The 19,961-nt window shown below is 37.1% G+C and overlaps 6 protein-coding genes across 7 annotated transcripts; 2 read left to right on the forward strand and 4 right to left on the reverse strand.

Moving 5' to 3' along the window:
• Positions 1-301: 301 nt before the first annotated feature.
• LOC123310915 lies at positions 302-2,511 on the reverse strand. Its single transcript, XM_044894631.1, has 4 exons — positions 1,929-2,511; positions 1,670-1,874; positions 1,391-1,612; positions 302-1,331 (listed from the first exon to the last, which is right to left on the reverse strand). The coding sequence occupies exons 1-4, from the start codon at positions 2,383-2,385 to the stop codon at positions 1,094-1,096; spliced, it is 1,122 nt and encodes a 373-aa protein (XP_044750566.1). The 5' UTR covers positions 2,386-2,511; the 3' UTR covers positions 302-1,093.
• Positions 2,512-2,772: 261 nt separating this feature from the next.
• LOC123317027 (serine/arginine-rich splicing factor 4) lies at positions 2,773-7,223 on the forward strand. Of its 2 annotated transcripts, XM_044903387.1 has the most exons (9): positions 2,773-2,928; positions 2,984-3,331; positions 3,513-3,816; positions 3,919-4,536; positions 5,449-5,602; positions 5,657-5,869; positions 6,433-6,725; positions 6,801-6,912; positions 6,975-7,223. In XM_044903387.1, exons 1-9 carry the CDS (start codon positions 2,919-2,921, stop codon positions 7,095-7,097), a joined length of 2,175 nt encoding a protein of 724 aa, XP_044759322.1. In that variant the 5' UTR covers positions 2,773-2,918; the 3' UTR covers positions 7,098-7,223. The 2 variants fall into 2 exon arrangements, with proteins under 2 accessions (XP_044759322.1, XP_044759314.1); XM_044903379.1 differs by having other exon boundaries at positions 3,513-4,536.
• An 82-nt stretch (positions 7,224-7,305) lies between these two features.
• LOC123317042 (multifunctional methyltransferase subunit TRM112-like protein) lies at positions 7,306-7,945 on the reverse strand. The gene is made up of 2 exons (XM_044903400.1): positions 7,771-7,945; positions 7,306-7,716 (listed from the first exon to the last, which is right to left on the reverse strand). Exons 1-2 carry the CDS (start codon positions 7,846-7,848, stop codon positions 7,420-7,422), a joined length of 375 nt encoding a protein of 124 aa, XP_044759335.1. The 5' UTR covers positions 7,849-7,945; the 3' UTR covers positions 7,306-7,419.
• A 176-nt stretch (positions 7,946-8,121) lies between these two features.
• On the reverse strand, positions 8,122-9,450 carry LOC123313660. The gene is made up of 4 exons (XM_044898630.1): positions 9,154-9,450; positions 8,928-9,104; positions 8,620-8,863; positions 8,122-8,548 (listed from the first exon to the last, which is right to left on the reverse strand). Exons 1-4 carry the CDS (start codon positions 9,355-9,357, stop codon positions 8,406-8,408), a joined length of 768 nt encoding a protein of 255 aa, XP_044754565.1. The 5' UTR covers positions 9,358-9,450; the 3' UTR covers positions 8,122-8,405.
• Positions 9,451-9,895: 445 nt separating this feature from the next.
• On the reverse strand, positions 9,896-12,616 carry LOC123311477 (aspartate--tRNA ligase, cytoplasmic). The gene is made up of 7 exons (XM_044895494.1): positions 12,382-12,616; positions 12,024-12,279; positions 11,784-11,961; positions 10,882-11,110; positions 10,593-10,827; positions 10,150-10,532; positions 9,896-10,092 (listed from the first exon to the last, which is right to left on the reverse strand). Exons 1-7 carry the CDS (start codon positions 12,509-12,511, stop codon positions 9,929-9,931), a joined length of 1,575 nt encoding a protein of 524 aa, XP_044751429.1. The 5' UTR covers positions 12,512-12,616; the 3' UTR covers positions 9,896-9,928.
• On the forward strand, positions 12,609-19,705 carry LOC123311468 (neutral alpha-glucosidase AB). Its single transcript, XM_044895483.1, has 15 exons — positions 12,609-12,764; positions 12,876-12,965; positions 13,036-13,272; positions 13,387-13,563; positions 13,672-13,962; positions 14,131-14,380; positions 15,265-15,592; positions 15,923-16,161; positions 16,220-16,474; positions 17,767-18,016; positions 18,070-18,224; positions 18,287-18,400; positions 18,463-18,572; positions 19,255-19,355; positions 19,434-19,705. The coding sequence occupies exons 1-15, from the start codon at positions 12,748-12,750 to the stop codon at positions 19,535-19,537; spliced, it is 2,718 nt and encodes a 905-aa protein (XP_044751418.1). The 5' UTR covers positions 12,609-12,747; the 3' UTR covers positions 19,538-19,705.
• The last annotated feature ends 256 nt before the right edge of the window (positions 19,706-19,961 follow it).

Raw genomic sequence — 19,961 nt, forward strand, 5'->3', positions numbered from 1 at the left:
CTTAAAATAATTTTTTTTTGGGAAACGGTTGAAATGGTTATTTCAAAATGTGACGTTTCAAAGATATTTCATAAAAAATACATCATTTTCGTCAAGAGTATTCCCTATTCTGTATGACCCTCCAGTCTCCCTGGATCGCTGCAGAGCCTACTATGGAAATCGCACATATTAATGATACTGATTATTATATCAAAAATATGTCGCTGGTAATTTCTCAAACAAATTTAAAAATAAGTTACTATTGACACCAATTTACGAAGGTTATAATTTTCAACTTGTAGATCAAAATGAACTAAAAAAATATTTAAAATGAAATTTTATTCATATACATACATATTTACAGCAATTATACATTTTCTGAAAATCCAACGGAAACCCTAAAGGATTATAAAATAAAATTGAGTTCCAACACTACAAAAGATTTTTCCATTTCCTAAGAGCAAATATCTTCTTACCCAAAGTATTGAAATCAATACTAACACACTAAATTTGAGTAATTTACTCAGAAGGACCCCGTTTTCACATAAATACATTATGATTCATAATCATTACTATAAAACATTCATTATGAATTACTCAGTTATTTTAGATAATGCACTTTTAGAAAACAAAATTAAGTACTTGTAAAAGTAAGTAAAAAAAAGTAAGTTACTTGATACAAATTTACAATTCCACAATAACAGAAACAAGTGGAATATTCATAAAAACGTGTTCTTGGTGAACCTGATTTTTCTTTCAATATTTGTGTACTTTTGAGCAAATATTAGTGAAAATATATCAGCAGAGAAGTAGCTCATTTAGAGGTAGATAGAAGTGTAATGTGCTAGCAGAATGTGTTTGTCTGGTTCCTGAGAAACTTCACTCAGAGAAGGAAAAACAATCCATCCACATCAGAATCAATACGAAATAAAATAAATTACAAACCAATAGAGAAAGATTTTATACAAAAATTTAATCATATAACAATTAAAAATGTCAAAAACACTGTTTTAAGAATAACAATAATCCATAAATTATACAGAAAAATCATTAAATTCCACCAAGTAACTCCCGAATCAACTTATAACCTCATCATAAGTAAACTGAATGGACACTATTTTTTCTTTCTACGAGAGGATGTAACAGGGGCCGGTAAAGGCAACTTGAGAGCGACTTGTTTAGTACCAATGTTAGTAAAAGCAAGCATTCTAGATATTTCTTGCAATTTCTTTATCCCTAGCTTCATATCCTGGGAAATCGTCTCCAGGTTTAACTGGTTGTTCAAAGAAGCCAACATTACCAAAACGAGAATATTGCATATAAGTTTATCACGCATGGATGAAGACCTCGTTCTGAAAAAATCACATAAATCATATCATGAACAGATATACAGGATTTAAACAAAACTCACCTATTGGATTTCGAGACAACACTGAAATTATCCAAGATATAAAAATTGACAACTGAGGAAGATTCACAGAGGACGAATTTTTTACTGATACTCCTGATAGGAGTTGTCAAAAATCGTATTAAATAATTCAGAAAGAGATATATTTTACACCTTGTGCTATTCGACTCGATATCATCATTTCCTTTCAAGATTCTGATATTCTGCATGCAGAAATTGCACAACCTGGAAGAATATCATTCAATAACTAAATTTTTCACCAATTCCCAAATCTATACTTACGGGAGTTGACTGAGATCATCGCATTCAAGAACAGTATTCACATCTGATTGTAAACCATCCCTAACTTCTGGAGGAACTAAATTATTCAGTTCATAAACTTGATCAACTGATGAGGCATTCCTATTGATCAAAGGCAAATAACCAGTATCGCTTTCATTGATTTCGTTTTGTGATTGGTTCAACAAACCTTCATCAGTTGTAACCTCTGAAAAACTCTCTCAATAAATCATCTTACCTTAAGTAAATTTCTAAACCTTACCTGCTACTGCTTTCTGCAAATTTTCTCTTTCATTTTCAATAAAGAATTTCATCTTTTCCCTTTGCTCTGTAACTCTAATAGCCTTCTTAGTACCGAATTGTTTGGTTAAATCTGCTGTTGTTAGTTCTTCACTTGCAGCAGTTTTTTTGAGAGAAGAATTATCAATCCTAGTGAATGAATCCATATTGACTGTGTCATAACTGACCAATCGCACCTTGTTAGTATTCTTGTTACGAATAACCAAGAAGTTATTGAATGCTGATTCATTGGGATTGACTCCACCAACATAAAGTATTTTTTCTGTATGTGCTGCTACAATTGTTTTATCTGAACTGTCTTTAAACACATCCACTTTCACATTTGAGAGAAATTCATCAGATACTTGTTTATTTCTAATATTGACTGCTATTGGATTAGTCTCCTGGTTATAAATTACTTCTTCTACTTGCACCTTCATTGTATTATATGGATAGAAATATTCAAAAACGTATGGAATTTCAATAAAACAATATTAGGAAATCGAATCATTCAAATACATCCACATTTTTGGCGTATTTTTATTTGAAGAGATTGAGGTTATATCTACTATCATAGAATCACATTTATCTTTGTCTTCGCTTTTCACGTCCTCTGTTGTTGCATCAGAACTGACATTTAAAAGAACAAATTTATATAGTTATATAACAATACCCTACACAGTTTTAAGTTTTTTGATCAAAATGGATATGGCGATAGAGAATTTTCTTTCACTCGGCCGCATTGTTTAGAATTAGTGATCTGTGGTTTCCAATATTGTGTATGACAGATGAAGTAAACTGTGATTATTTTTGTCATCTACTCATCTGTCAATTGAATTGGTTATGTGCTGAAAAGATGCTTTTATTCTGCTTAATTTTATCGAGGTATTGATTAGATACGATAAAAAACACAAACAACAATATTTGTTGTGAAATATCAAAAAAAATTTCTCTGCTATATTGAGATATAGTTATGGAAGTAGGTGAGTACGTTTACACCTATGTTCCTGTGACACAATAAGCAGAATTGCCTTCCAGATAACTTACCGGATCCGACGAATGGGGTGGACTTGAACTCTTCCTTAGAATCAAATGCAAAAAGCACCTCGCAGCCTTGCTCACCTTCTGATAATGGAGATAGTCAACAAAGATCAAGATCTGCTTCGAACGCAAGCAGTGTCAGAAACTCTAGATCAAGATCAAATTCTTCCATAAGAAGCAGATCTAGAAGTCCATTAGACAAGAACAATGCAAAAGAGCGTTCGAAATCTAGGTCTAAATCTCCTGGTGACAGAAGTAGGTCTAATTCTAGGGGATCACGTTCTGGATCTGTGAAGTCTGATGGAAATCGTAAATCCAGAAGCCGATCACCTCGTCCAAGATCTAGTAAGTGTAAAATCATTAAAATTTTCCCTGTTCTGCACAGATTTTCAGGTTCTAGCATGTATATGTTAAATATATAGTTCATCTCATCATTTTGGTTCTTAGTAAAAGCCAGTTTTAAAGAATCTTTTATTGTTAATCTTCCAATATAAATTCATTTGTTTTATTTAGGATTCATTTTTAGGTTCGAGGCAGAAATCCAAATCGCCTTCCAGAAGTCCATCACCTTCGAGATCAAAAAAGTCCAGATCACGTTCTAAGTCAGGTTCCCGTTCCAAGTCAAGATCACGATCAAGGTCCAAATCTGGCTCTCGTTCAAAATCAAGGTCTCGTTCGAAATCTGGCTCCCGTTGTAAGTCGAGGTCACGTTCAAAATCAAGGTCGAAATCGAAGTCTGCCTCTCGTTCTAAATCAAGGTCACGTTCAAAATCTGGCTCTCGCTCTAAATCGAGGTCTCGATCAAAATCTGGATCACGCTCAAAATCAAGGTCGCGTTCCAAATCAGGATCCCGTTCGAAATCAAGGTCACGATCAAGGTCCCGTTCTAAATCGGGATCCCGCTCTAAATCAAGGTCTCGCTCTAAATCAAGATCTCGCTCTAAGTCAAGATCCCGCTCAAAATCTGGATCTCGTTCCCGCTCCAGATCAAGGTCTAAATCAGGATCGCGTTCAAAATCAAGGTCACGATCGAAATCCGGATCTCGCTCCAAATCAAGGTCACGTTCTAAATCCGGTTCCCGTTCGAAATCAAGGTCGGCTTCACGCTCCAAATCAAGGTCTCGCTCTAAGAGCAGATCTCGGTCAAAGTCTGGATCACGTTCCAGATCAAGGTCAGGTTCTGCAAGGTCACGTTCTCGATCACGATCGAGGTCTAAGTCCGGTTCTAGGTCTAGGTCACGTTCCGGCTCCAGAAAATCAAGGTCTAGGTCTGGCTCCAGAAAATCAAGGTCAAGGTCCGGATCGGCCAAGTCCAACAGATCTCGTTCGGGCTCCGGAGATGAGAAAACCGCTAAAAGAAAAAGGATTGTTTCCGATTCGGAGGATGAGGAAGAGGGTAGGAAGGAAAAAAAGAGATTGGCAGTGGTTAGTGATAATGAAGATGAGGAGGCTGGACCATCTAAAGATGCTGGGGGTGAGGCTCCTCCCGAAAAGGTCGTTCCAGATGTATCTGACGATTCGGACGATGGTATCGATAGGAACCGTAATGAGTGAGTAATTGACCTTCTCTGATAACTTACACAGGGTCGGCAGAATGTAGTTTGCCGTACTTGGCGAAAAATCATCGGGTTCTCGATTCACACAGCAAAATCTATTGAAACGACATGAAATCTTCGATATTTCACGTCCCTTCTGTTATCTGTTCAACTCACCATTAGTCTTATTTACATTAGATTTTTATTGGAAATCTAAACATAATTGAGTGGACGAGAAATTTGTCATTGCGGACAATGGGGAATTCTCCCCAATTTGGTTTAAACTGAATAATTATGAGTTTCATTCATGATTTTTTCAAATTCACCGCGGAAACTATTCAAAATCATCCTTCAAATATGGGGTTTTAAGATTTAAATCGCTTGGTTCCGAGTTTACGATTTGGCAACAGCGTCTACAAGACAATGAAAAGAACAATGTCCGATCAGTTTGTTTATAAAATAACAGCTGTTGACCTACAGGCGCGTACTTACTGGCGAGCTTCAACTGCAACCGGCCATAAAAATCCCATAAAATTTTACGACCTTCCTCGTTCGTCGCAGACTTCATAGACAGCCATCTTTGTCTATCTCATCAAGACAATGCATTTGTTGTCCTTTATTATCAAGGCATATTTCAGTCGATGTTGCCAGCCTGTGCAATTCTCACAAAACGCTTTAAACTTTGAATACGCATTTTTATTTTTCATTTTTAAGTGCTTAAAATAATTTTTTGTGGGAAACGGTTGAAATGGTTAATTCAAAATGTGACGTTCCAAAGATATTTCATAAAAAATACATCATTTTCGTCAGAAGGAGTATTCTCTATTAAAGTTTGTTCAGAAACTGCATGAATAATCTGCCGGCCCATGATGAATATTCACGAGCCGCCACTGGATATTAGATTACTTAACTGTCTGCCTTCTGCAGGGGCGACAACGATGGGGTGTCTGATTTCGACAAGATGTTAGCTAGGAAAAAAGAAGAAAACTCGAAGAAGCGGAAAAGGAAGGATATCGATATCATAAACGACAATGATGATATCATCGCTCAACTTTTGTCTGACATGAGAAACGCTGCCGAGGTAATACTGAGAAGATTTTATCGGTTCAAAATTTAACTTTTTTTTTATTCCTAGGAGGATCGTAGACTGAACAAAGCAAACAAACCGGCAATAAAAAAAATATCGATGTTGTCAAAGGTTATGTCCCAGTTGAGGAAACACGATTTGATGTTGGCTTTCATCGAGCACAACGTGTTGAGCGTGTTGACGGACTGGTTGGCGCCGATGCCAGATAGATCTATGCCGTCCTTGCAGCTGAGAGAATCGATTTTGAAATTACTTCAATCGGTAAGTTTCGTTCTTTCGATAAACTTTTGGAAAGTTCACATGGACACTGCATCTTTTAAATCTGAATGGGTCAAAATGGTAATTTATGCGCCTAAGACGAAAAAGTGTCTATTATAGTCAAGCCTACAAATTGATAGCCGAGACACAGCCTCGGCTAGCAAGAGGACGAAAAAATAGACAGTTTTTTGTCCAGATATTACATTCATTCTTTCATGAAAGTAAGTACTTATATATTTGCTGGCCTTGGCTACGTCGCCGTAGTTGTCAATTTTTTTTAGCCCTGGAGGAGTGGTACTGACATCGATATTGTTATAACTATCCATTCTTCATTATAATCAACAATGAACATTGATATTCATATCACGTTCGTAATTTTCTCGTAAAATTTATCGGATTTCGTGAAGAATTAATTTGACAACAATAAATGACAGTTATTGTCATAGAAGAGAGTTTGCGGACGAAAAGGATACTTGTCGACATTTCTAGCGGAAATTAGTGCTCAAAATGTGATTTTTTCGTTGAGGTTGACAAAAATGAGCTTTTTCTAATCGTATTTCTTTCAGTATCCCCCAATTGATCAGTCGACGCTGAAGCATTCGGGCATAGGAAAGGCGGTCATGTACCTCTATAAACATCCGAAAGAGACTAAAGATAACAGGGAAAGGGCTGGAAGGCTGATCAGCGAATGGGCTCGACCAATATTCAATCTATCCACAGATTTCAAGGCTTTAAGTAAGGAAGAGCGACTTCAAAGGGATATGGAGCAGCAAATGCCTCAAAGAAGAAGGAGTGAAGGTCACTCGAGTTCACAGAAGAACGATAACGAGTTGACTGAAGCTCTGAATGCTGATGGAAAGTGAGTGGATTGAACATTTGGAGAAATGTTTAAAATCTGCACAGAAATGATTCTAACGGTATATTTGGTTTTCAGACCTCTTCGACCAGGAGATCCGGGCTGGATTGCCAGAGCCAGGGTGCCTATTCCATCAAACAAGGACTATTTAGTCAGACCTAAATGGAAGTCTGAAGTTGATATAAGTAGAGTAAGTTATACGCAACATTCTTAACCATGAATAATTTTTCATAATTTTCTTTTTTTTTTCAGTCTAAGAAGAAACAAATGAATAGGTTTGAAAGACATTATAAGAATTACATCGATGGTAAACGAATGAAACAGACGAGGAGAGCTGTAGAGATATCTATAGAAGGTCGGAATATGACGCTCTGATTAGGATATTTATACAACAGGCAATATATTCCTTTTTAATTTTCAGTGATTAGCATCATCCTATGTTTAATGTATTTCATTAATTTTTCTTGTATTAATAAGTGTAAATAAATATCATTTGTTTAATGTGGATTTCTTCAGTACCCAACACTTTTCTTTCCAGCTAGAACTAAAAAAAACTTGATTTTGAAGAAAATAAAGACACAAATTTCATTAAATATATACATTTAATCCTAAATCACATACAACCTCATGTTCCTAGCACTGCTGGGAGTCGATTGCGTTTAAAATGCTGAGAGATACAATACATATCATCGATAACTCAAACTTCGTCTTCATTCAGAAGCATGTTAGGTATTCCATTACTTATAGGAAAGGAACGTCCAGTTTCAGGGCAAATCAAATTACCCTTAATCACTTCAACTTCTAACAAGACATGATGAACTTTTTTGAGAAAGTCTTCGTCGCTGCTGTAATTGTCGATAAGTTCATTAGGAAGATATCCGTTTTCCACAACTGTATCAGATGCTTCTTTGAGTACATTCCATTCTAACTTTGGTATAATTCTCTGTATGAATTCTGGATTGAAATCAACAACTGATGAAGTAACTTCCTCCACCTAAATTGAAACAATAACAATATCTCAAATGAACAAATGTATGAGTTTACTCACTTTAATGCCTAGGGGGTAACCAACATTAACTCCTTTCAAACATCTGCTTGATAACATATTATGGGTCAACAATTTCATTATTAAGCCGTTATTTAGAAGTAATACACCACGAAAAAACGATATTTTGGATAGTATTCAAACAGAGACTCTTTTTCAAATAATTTATAACCTCTAAAGTGACAATTACAGGTTAGAATTTGTTAGAATCATAGACAATTTGAAACATAGATTTGATCATCTTTGCTTAGAGGCCTTAAGTAAAGTATAAATACCAATAATGATAATTGTTAACAGAAGTGTTATTATTGGGTTTGTGTCTGAAATATTTGGAAAGGAATAAATAATCAGTGCATAATGCAATTAAATTTTTTTATAAATTCAATATAATTTCATTATCAATGAGTTAGTACGATCACAAAAAAGTATGCTTATAAAACAATAAGTCAATGTTAAATATTACAAAAATATAAAAATGATAATACTATCATATTATATCACAGTTTGAAATAGTCTTTGAGTTAGCAATAAAATTATATCCACTAATTTCAAGCCAGCAAACAATAACTAGTGGTAAATACGAAATGTATAGACAATTTTAATGGCACTTCAACAATCCATTGCACATCCAATCTAGTTCATTCTCTGAATTTTGTGATTTCCTCAAGAAGTCTGGTATTGTTTTGTTGAAGCTGTTTAATTGTACTTTCGTAAATTTGTTCATTATGTTTACATTTTTTAACATAATCAGCAATAACTTCATCTTTAGCTATGTATTTGCCTATGAAAAAAATTTAAACATTATATGAATATATTGCTTGAAATAACTACAGAAAAATCTCCTAAACTCACCAATATCTTGTCTGAACATGTCCTTCAAGTCTTGATTATTCTTCTCCAACTTTTTCACAGAATGTTGCAATTCATCCTGCTTGGAGCAATAATATTGCTTTAGCTTCTTCATTTCATTTCTTTGCATATTCAGCATATCTTTCATTTGACTATTCTCTTTTCTCATTTTGTCAACTACAGCCTCAAGACTTTTATTTTTGTATAGTAATTTCTCATAACTATTATTCAGATTTGTTAATTTTTTCTGAAAAAAATAATAAAGTCGTAACAAAGATATGAATAAATGTTTGTGCAAGAGTATGACTCACCTGGAGGTTTGCATACCTTGTATCTTTAGATCTGAAACTTAATTCATCTTCATCTAGTTTGTTTAAATTCCTCCTATACATTTCAACTAATAACTTGGAGTTGTTCACTATTTTGCTATTTATATCTTCTACTGGGAGGGACGGATCTATTTCAGGAAGTCCTAAAGAATCAAAATCCTACAAGAAGTACATCAAAACTCCGAATTTCGAATATTTACAGGATTACCTGTAGTAACATCATCAAGTTTTTGTCACATTCAGTTTGACTATTGTATTTCGAGTACTTTAAATCGATTTCACTCAAAGCATTCTCTACTTCATCCATTGTTAAATCGTTCACATTCCTCTGTCTTTGATCTTTCGTTAAATTCAAACAAGAATAACTCTTTGTTTGATCGGAAGTGAGTTCGTCTTCACTTGAGTCATACATGTTCTTCAACAAGAGATTATTTTATTCTAGTAAAATTCGTTTCTCGGGACTTATTCAACAGTTTGAAAAAGTTTTGAACTGAATCATTCAAAAAAGTTATCAATGAAGTTTGAAATATGTCATTATCTTCTTCTTGAATCAATGTTGTTGTGTAAAATTTTCAACAGGATATGACTCAGATCAATAAAATTTAAAAATTATTGATCTGAGGGATATGAAAAATTATCAAATTTTCAGGAAAGCATATACCTTTACATGTAAAACTCTTTATTTTTGACGGATAAAATAGTTATGAAGTTCCTAACAAGTGCATAAAATAGTACTTGCCGCATGCAACTGCAAGCTTCGACAGGAACGGATTGGTGGAATTTCTGTTATGAGAGACGCGCCGCCAGTCTGTCAAATTTGAGCACAGGGGGGGATTAAAAAAAATTGAAAATCAAAACATGATCTAGCCTAAAATTTTTTAAATCTTTGGTAGATGCGGTATTTTATACTGGGAATTGTCAAAGGAAGATATTGAAAACAGAAAGACTTTATGGGATTTCTTTATTGTTTTAAAAAATAAAACTTAAGGAGTAACCCTCTTAGGGTCACGAGGAAACATGGATGTTTTTCTGATATTATCAAGACCAAGATACAACATAACAACTCGTTCCAGTCCAATACCACCTCCAGCATGTGGTGGACACCCATATTTGAAAGCGTCAATATAAGATTGTATCTTGGATATATCTGAAAGAATAGTTAGGCTCGAAATTAATTCACACAATTCAAAAATAATTTACTCACCAATTCCATGATGTTTCGCTCTCTCTGTAAGGAACTTGGGATCGTGTATCCTCTGAGCTCCACTCAGTATCTCTTCACCCCTCATGAACATATCATAGGAATTCGAGGAAATCGGACTGTTAGGATCGGGCATAGTATAGAACGGCCTCACAGCTAAGGGATATTTGTCCAAAATATAAAAGTCGGTGTCGTACTTAGCTTTAACCAGCCGCCCAAGAAGTTTCTCTGCAGGAGTGCTGAGGTCTTCTTCTGGACCAACTTCAACCCCCACTTCCGCCAACATTTTTCTTCCTTCGTCAAACTGTAAAATCAGTGGTGGATCCAAAAAGGTAAAAGGCTCTACTGGGAACTGTTGACAGATAGTGTTAATTTCCGTCTTGAACCTGAAGAAATATCGAATCGATAGAAAAATGGCGAAAAACTACCCAGAAAAAAACACTTACTGGTCGCGTAAACCTTTGAAGATAGATATAAAAAGATCCCCAATAACAGTAACAACTTCATGATAATGATGTAGAAACGCCATTTCCAAATCGAGTCCTACAAACTCGGTTAAATGCCTATGCGTGTTAGAATCTTCAGCTCTGAATACAGCTCCTACAGTGAAAACTCTATCGAAATCGGCAGCAATGGCCATCTGCTTATACAGTTGGGGACTTTGTGCAAGATAAGCGGATCCTGAATAAAGTCTAAACAATGAGTTATTCAAGAGGGCGAAATATTAAAATATACCTTTGAAATAACTGACAGTGAACACATTAGCTCCACCTTCAGAAGCTGCAGGTATGATTTTTGGGGTGTGTATTTCAGTGAAACCTTTTCCAGTTAAGTATTCACGGAACAACCTACACACACCTCCCTCTAGTTTGAAAATAGCTTGATTAGCTGATGTACGCAAGTCCAAAACCCTGTTATCCAACCTAGTATCTTGTTTAACTTTTATATTGAGCCCTTCAGCATCCTTAAATAAATTGAAAAGATTGAAGCAGTAGAAATAACACATCAAATTGAGATATATTTTTTACAGCCGATTAAAAATAAAATACGAAACCGGTCAAAAAATCCCCTTAAGAACCATCTCTGAAAATCAGGCAATCTTTGTTTCGTCACCTCGAAGAAAAAAAACCATAAAATCCGTTATAATCGAAAAAACCTTGATGCATGCGAAAATGATACGTCTTTGGTCCTTTTCAATCGTGAATGCCCAGTCAAATGTTACGCCCATGTCTGTGCTATATTTACGTCCTTTCGAAAACATAGGCGTATCAAGTGAAGTTAGCTGAACCCCATAAATTCTATGGTTTCTTCTGACGACGTGAAATTTCGATTATTTTTGTAAATTTTTTCGAAATAGTTACTCTCATCGTTAGTGGAAAAGGAACTTTTTAATTCGGCATCGATTTGCGGAATATTCTAAAAAAAACTCTACTTACTCCCATAAAACAAGAAATATGAAGAGAATTTTCAAGTTACGCTAAAAATATTATTCCTTCATGCAACAATTGGAAAATTAATTGGATTATGATCTCAAATCACCCTGAAGATAAAATTCTCATGAAAAGACATAATTTCAACATTAATATTTAGAAAATTAGATTATTTGTCTATAACTTAAAAAAATTATGAATTAATACCTCAGGTTTTTCTGGCCTACTAGCATCCTCAATTTGCAGAGGCAACTGTGGATCTGAACTAGACACTACCCACAACTCGGTAGCAATCAACTCAACATCGTTCTGAGTACAGCCAGCAATTTCTGATGCTACCTTAGCCACTTTTGCATTCACATCCACAATGCTTTCCTTTGATATACTATTAATGAAAATTTTTTACATGTAACCCCAATCTATAGGTATATCTATAAAAGAACTTACTTGCTGGCAAACTTGACCATTGCTTTCGATACTTTATCAGAAACATTCACCAGTACTTGAATAGTGAATTCTCTTTGTCTAAGTACAATAAAACATTGTTTACCCCTCGCTCTAACAGTTTGGAGTCTGGCTCGAACCCAAACTTCATTTTCAGCATTATCTTTGGTCAATTCACAAACTTTGTGATACTTCCTCTCGACTTTAGATTCTGATCTAATAAGAGGAAGAACTCCATATTTCCCAACAGATATATCAACTGCAATTCAACAAGCACTTAGGCATAACATAAAATTTGCACACATGAGCCTTAATCTTCTAATTTAATTTCATTAGAATATTATTATGAAACGATGAATACCTTCTTCCTGAACAACTGTTTGCTTATCTCCTCCCCTGTGTTCTGCTTTTTTGGACGCCTTTTCGGCTTTCTTCTGCTCTTTCTTTGCTGCTTTTTTGCTTTCAGGCTTGTCGGTTTCACTTCCAGCCATTCTTGAATTTTTATGTTTTATATAAAGTGAGAGATAAAGCTAAAATTTGAAAATGCGCTTATGATCTTGAGGTTGTGGAAGATAAGGCAGTTGAGTGAGGTTATTTTCCAATCACAGGAATCTGTTTTATCTGTCATTGTCACTCACTTATGAAATAACCCCAATTTAAAATTGTTTTTTGTTTAATTAACAATTCAAAACCGGAGGACACGTATGCGGCTTATATAAAATATAAAATGAAATGGACAATAAGGTAATCTTCACTATTTCTATGAAATATAAAGTAGAAAATACTCTTCTTCTAGTGGAAATGAGATTTTTTATGTTGTATAATGTATTTCTAATTAAATCTACCCATTTTCAGAATTCTACTGTTCTCCTTATTTCTGTATCAAACTTGCTTTGCTGTGGTCAAAGAGAACTTCAAAGAATGCAGTCAAAGTAGCTTTTGTCGGTGAGTGTTTCGAAAAAGTCAGCAAAAGTGGATTTTGCTCATTGAGGTTTCAACTATATATTATTTACAGGCGCCTCAGAGGAATCAAGCCTGATAATAGCAATTATGTTTTGAATTTGAAGAGTCTACAAGTCTCTGATAATTCTGTCGAATCCGAGCTGTGGAATTCAGCAGAAAATGTCAAATTCAAGCTTGTTCTCACTGCACTTGCCGGAAACATGTTCCGATTGTATGCAGATGAAATTTCACCCTTACATAAGAGGTACAGGGTAGAAAATGTGCTCAATGGAGAACCACAAGTGGAAAGGTTGGTTTTTATCATATTCTGAGCCTGCGATCAATGAAAATGATTTTATGTTTGGAAAGTGTTACGAACTGTCTGAAAATGAATTATGGTTCAAGGACAATATGTTTCTTTCAGATTGGAGGTACTGAAAAGAACAGAAGACGAAGTGATTATTCAATTTGGTGATAATAAAGCTGTTCTTAAGGCAAAACCTTTCAAAGTTGAATTTTATAAAGACGGAACCTTGGTTGCAGTAGTGAATGGGAGAGGGCTATTCACTATTGAACATTTCAGAACAAAGAACGTCCAAGTGTAAGTATTTGATCATAAAGTAACACTCTTGTGGACCAAGCAGACAAAAAAGATGTATGAACTAAATTTTCACGGAAATAAGTTCTATTTGAAGACCGTACGTTCCAGTGATGGAGAGGAGAATCAGCTACAACAGGAGGATCCAGGCGCATGGGAAGAAAATTTCAAGTCCCACCACGACAGTAAACCTCGAGGTCCCGAAGGTATTTCATTAGATATCACCTTCCCAGGAGCCGTGAGATCGTACGGTTTGCCCCAACATGCCGACAGACTGTCCCTCAGAACAACAGGACCGGGTGGTTTGGATCCGTACAGATTTTATAATCTCGATGTTTTTGAGTATCTTGTTGATTCAACGATGGCTTTATACGGATCGATTCCAGTTGTCTATGCCCATTCGTAAGTGTTTCAGTTTTGTTTGGTTATGTTGAAGGAAGAGAGGAAATTTGTTGTTTATTGGTGAGTGGGAGAGGATGTTGTTGATGTTTTACAGCGACAAATATCATCTTTTTGATCAATTCTGAAAAAATCAACCTTATACTGGAAATAATTGTTGATACTTTGCAGAAGTTCAAATACTGTTGGAGCATTCTGGTTGAATCCGTCAGAAACTTGGGTAGACATTAATAACAGTAAAGATCAGAACGTTGTGTCTTCTCTGGTCAATTTAGTCTCTGGCCAGGCTTCTGAGAGTAGGGTAGACGTCCATTTCATGAGTGAAAGTGGCGTCGTCGATCTTTTCATACTCATGGGTCCGACTCCTAAAGATTGCGCCAAGCAGTATACTCAACTCACCGGTGTGGCTCCATTACCGCAGGTAAATTCTGAGAAAAGGTATTTTCCCTAGTGTTCTAACATGGAAGGCCTTTTTCTTTTAATAGTTGGAGCGATTGCGAAATTTCGTGAACTTGCGCGTAAACTATGTCAATATGAGAATTTTTCGTTGAACATTAAATTCTACAAACGCATTCCCATTTGAAGAGTGATTTACCTTCTGAATAATCTTGTTTGTTTTTCAACATTCTTGATTCGTTCCCCGCATTATTGTTTCTTTCGATATTTTCGCTTACGAATTTAGTTTGTGTTTTCAATACTTCACTTTGAAACCTCGCAGCCAAGTCTCTGTTCCAAGATTACATTCTAAACCCTGGAGCCAGAATAGAAAATGCGAAAAACCTTCGGAAAATTGAGATTTCTGACGTTTATCAAATGTAAGGTTAGCACCACAGAACACGGTTATCACAGATCATAGATAGGGGTGGGTACATTGAATATTTAGTTCCAAGGGTGGGTAGTACCGATTCGATTCATAGAGGAAAGAGTGGTGTTTTTGACCTTGATATTCATGAAATTTCATTGTGGTTTTTTTACTCGAATCGGTTCGAAAAGGTGGATCTCATAGCCTACTGTTATTTTTCCATCGCTCCAGCTTCATACGACTGCGAATTGCAGTCCATTTTTCGCTACTTATTAACTCTGGCCAACTTCTGTTGGCGTTACAAAATAAGATTGCAATCGTTGAGTGTGTATATTATTATTCGAATCTAGGTGCTCCTTAGTGCACCATTTCTATGGTTACAGTCATATTCGGGTTACTCTGGCTGCCACCATAGGGCGTATCGCTTATTTTGCAACGTGTAGTAGTGGTTCAGTAAACCCTCGATTTAGAGTTATTTTCGATCCTTAATTTTTCCCATCTAGTACTACACCCTCGCCTACCACCAATGCCGATGGAATTACATAACCGAAGACGACGTGACCACGGTGGTTAAGAACTTCGACGAACACGACATGCCCGTGGACACGATGTGGCTTGACATCGAATATACGGACGGTAAAAAATATTTCACGTGGGATCCGATCAAATTCGCCCATCCGGATCAGATGCTGATGAATCTGACCTCGACCGGGCGCCATCTGGTGGTCATCATCGATCCTCACGTCAAGAGAGAGGGCGGATATTTCCTGCACGAAGACTCGTTGTCCAACGATTATTACGTTAAAACCAAGGACGGGAATGTGTATGAAGGTAGGTTGGGACGCGTTTATACAGTGAAATGACCTTCGATTTTAGGATTCATTGATATACAGTGTGTATATAAGTGCGAAAAGTGATTCCTTGTCAAAAGAAGATCAGCCTTCGCCTAGATCCGAACTCCTTATTTAATTACATCAGATTCAATTTAGAGGAGAATTATTTCGACACCAAAGGTTTACCTTCCTTTGCTGGTATCATTAGTTGCAGGAACGCCCATCGAGATTTAATGCTCCATTAAAATTTGAAACCAATTTTTTGAGAATTAAAATTTTAACGGAGCATTAAATTTTAATGGATTTCTTTCACGTGCTCAATTGACAGGATGGTGCTGGCCGGGCTCGAGCAGCTATCCAGATTTCTTCAATCCCACCGTTTTCGACTACTACAAGGCCCTGTACAGCAAGTTGAAATTCGACAACGTCAATAACGACATAATGATCTGGAACGACATGAACGAACCGTCCGTGTTCAACGGTCCGGAGATCACGATGCCCAAGGATTGCCTGCATCACGGCGGCTGGGAGCACAGGCATCTGCACAACATGTACGGCATGGTCTACGTGAGTATGCCCCCGACGGCGAACGAGAGGCGCGCCTTACGCGGTTCCATCTTTCCAGACGGCGATAACCTACGAAGGTTTGCTCCAGAGGAATCCCAACAGGCGTCCCTTCATCTTGTCCAGGTCGCATTTCGCGGGAACCCAGAGGTACGCCGCCATCTGGACCGGGGATAACAACGCTGATTGGAACCATCTGGCCGCCTCTTATCCCATGTGTCTGTCGGAAGCTCTGGCCGGTGTTAGCTTTTGCGGCGCCGATATTGGAGGGTTTTTCAATAATCCCGACGTGGAGTTGTTGCAGAGGTGGTATCAGGTAATGGGGAATTCTCCTCGATTTGGGTTATCGCTGCATATGCAAGTTTAAACTGAATAATTATGAGTTTTGTAATGAATCCCGGTTTTCTGAGAAAATTGGAGTTCATTTTAGTGCATTCCTTTCATCTCACATTTCCGCCTTTGAAAATATTTAATTCTCAAATATTCAGAACATTCATTCCGATAGGCAGAGTAAATGTAAAAACCGTTTATCTGTGTTTAACGTTGTTTTACTTGCATGGCGTTGAAGATTTCGACGTTTTTCTGATGTTAATATGCGATAAACCAGAGCTGACGACGTTTTTCATTCTTGTCGCATTCTGGAATTTTCAGATTTTTAACGTTAAATTTTCCCTTCGCCAGCAGTCATGGTGCGTAAGCCCTTGGGGTAGTGAAGAGAAAGTCCCGTCAACCCCCCTGTTCGCGTTCCCGCGTCATAAGTGTTGAAATAGAAATCTCTTCTTTTCTATCAGTCATGGTGCGTAAGCCCTTGGGGTAACGAATAAAACTCTCGAGTAGATCCGCCCTGGTTGTGTTTCTTTCATTTCTGGAGAAATACAATTAATTACATCCCGATACCGTATAGCAAGTCATTTCACCTCGCGAGGTCATCCTTAGTATCCATTTCGTCAGTTCGGGTTGGCGCATTTTATTGAACAACCTTTGATTTTTCACTGTACCCGGTATAAACTTTACTAAGTGCTCGTGATCGGATCGAATTTCCAGAATGTATGTTTGCTGATCGATTCGCTCTCATATTTCATACCTACACATATTTCCGTTGTACATATAATCAGTTTCCGAAGGTGTGAATAAACTGGTACATAATTTGATTTTGACTACTTCGTTATCGCTACCACCCTAGATAACAGCGAACTCTGTCTCCGACTAGCAGCTACTCTGGTAGGTTTGCTATTCTTCCTAGTGAAAAGAATAGCTGGCGCTCGAAATAAGTTTTCTCCGAGGAAACCACGTTACAGTTTCATTCATGATTTCTTCAAATTCACCGCGAAAACTATTCAAATCAAATTTGGGGATTTGTGCGGAGTTTACGTTTTGGCAACAGCGCATACAAGACAATGAAAAGCTGCTGTGTAAACAGCTGTCTTGGTCTTCAGATTGAGGTCGAGATTTTGAAATTTTCTTTCCTTCAACTTCCAGAATACCCGTGATGCCGAATTGATACGGTTGTGTATTTCCGTGTCCAGATTAGCCTTAGTATTCATGAAGCTTCCCAAGTAATTGAACTGCTCGACCTGTTCTAAAGTTTCATCCCCCATCATGTTTTAGGCTGCAGTGTGGCTTCCGTTCTTCAGAGCCCACGCGCACATCGACACCAGACGCAGAGAACCTTATCTGTTCGCCGAAGACGTCCGTCATCGCATAAGAACAGCTTTGAGATTGAGATACGCCCATTTGCCCACTTGGTACACCCTGTTTTACGAGCACGAGAGGTTCGGGGAGCCCGTCGTAAGGCCGCTCTTCTACATGTACCCCAAGGATCCAGAAGTGGTCGACATTGACAATCAAGTTCTAGTCGGTATGAAAATTTCTATGTAACGTCGTGTTCGCTCTCCATACTTTTTTTCTTAGGTGATTCTATCTTGGCCCATATGATCTCTGAATCCGGTGCAACGACCGCCAATGTTTACCTTCCGGGAGGGTCTTCGGAGTATTGGTACGATATGAGGGATTGGAGGAAGTATGCCGGAAACGGATACACGAGTTTCTCCGTTAACTTGGACAGCGTGAGTTTCATCCTGATTTGAATTCGAGGTTCGTTTTAAACTTGAGATTATCGACTTTTCAGATTCCGGTTTTCTACAGAGGTGGCAGTATAATTTGCAGAAAAGATCGACCAAGGAGGGCTTCGAGTTTGATGCATAAAGATCCTTTCACTCTTATAATCGCTCTGGATAGTAACGTAAGTTTTAAAATGCTAAAAAAATTTTTTTGTAATGTAATGTAAATTTTTGATCGTTTCAGAATTCTGCTAAAGGAACATTGTACATTGATGATAATGAAAGTTTTGAATACAGAAAACAAAAGTACCTTTACATACAGTTCCAGTTCAAAAACAACGAACTAACTAGCAGGTGAGTTGTATTTAAAAAAAGCTTTCGTATGATTAGTTTGACGTCGTTTTGTTCCTGATAATTTTCGACTAATAAGTTTCGGATGGGGTGTGATGAAGGTGCATTTTTTTTTCAAATGCATCCTAATTGTAGAATAATTTCTTCGTTTGGATCTGAATTGGAACATTTTTAGTTTCAATTCAGGATTCCGACATCGTTCGAAACCGTGAACATTCCGGACCGTTTCTATCCCCTTTTCAGTTCTGAAAAAACGATATAGAACCGTGAAAAACATTCCGAATTGGGAGATATCCGAGTTTTGGTTCGTTAGTATCGATAAGCCAATGTCACGTACTGTAGCACTCTGCTGGTGTGAAAACACGGGGGGAGCTGTCTTTCCTTTTTTCTCCTAACTTTTCCCCCTTTTTGTCCACCTCTACTGTTAGTACGAATCTTTGGTGGCGTGAAAACCTGGGGGGAACAGAAAGTTCTCAGAGATGCTCCTCCTTGGAGTCATCCGAGATGCTGGAGTTCATTAGAACTCTGGATCTAGTTGGTGAGCTGTAGAAGACATAGCGGCGAAAACAGTTCTGATGGGGACACAATAGATACTTAGTTCACAATGCAATGCAATGCAATTTCCTTCAAAATCTAATAGTCATAAATGGTGTAACCAACAAAGTGATGTATATCTTTTTTCCAGTTTGATAGACAAAACCGATTACGAAACTCTGGAATGGATTGAGAGGGTAATTGTGCTAGGGGCGCCATCTGGTGTGCAAAAAGCTGTTCTCACGTCAAAGAGTGAGTTGATTATCTTTCTTCTTTTTATGGCTTGTTTCATACCAGTGCTGGTCACGTTTACCGTGTTATTTTTTTCAGGTTTGGGATCAGTAGATTTGGAAACGCATTATAGTGACGATGCGCTCATAATAAGGAAGCCAGGTGTTAGTGTTCGTGAAAGTTTCGCAGTTAAATTAATTTGATACTTAAAAATGTGATAGAGTCTTTTCGCCTGTCTTAGAACAATCTAATACCAGCGATCATTATGGTTTCAATGAATGTAATTCATTTTTTCTTAGTGTTTTCTTTATGGAATTTGTTCTTAGTTGGAACTGTGTTCATTTTACAATAAATAGAAGATAAAACATCAACAGCTTTTGAATTATCTCGTCTTTAAGAATACAGGTGCGGCAGAGTCGATTGACGAGTTTTGAAGGGGATGTGGTGGGGTCAGGTAGGCGCAGAAGGACTCTTTTTGTTCCCTAGGGTCTGTAGTTTTTAGTAGGCACGGACCGGAAGATGCCGGGGCTTCGCCGTTTCACGAAAATAACCGTTTCTATGTAGAAAACCTTCCCACTGCCTCAATTGGAAATGCTGAAGACCACAAAGTTCGAATTTCATGGGGGT

Source organism: Coccinella septempunctata, chromosome 1, assembly GCF_907165205.1.
Source record: "Coccinella septempunctata chromosome 1, icCocSept1.1, whole genome shotgun sequence".
Taxonomy (NCBI): domain Eukaryota; kingdom Metazoa; phylum Arthropoda; class Insecta; order Coleoptera; family Coccinellidae; genus Coccinella; species Coccinella septempunctata.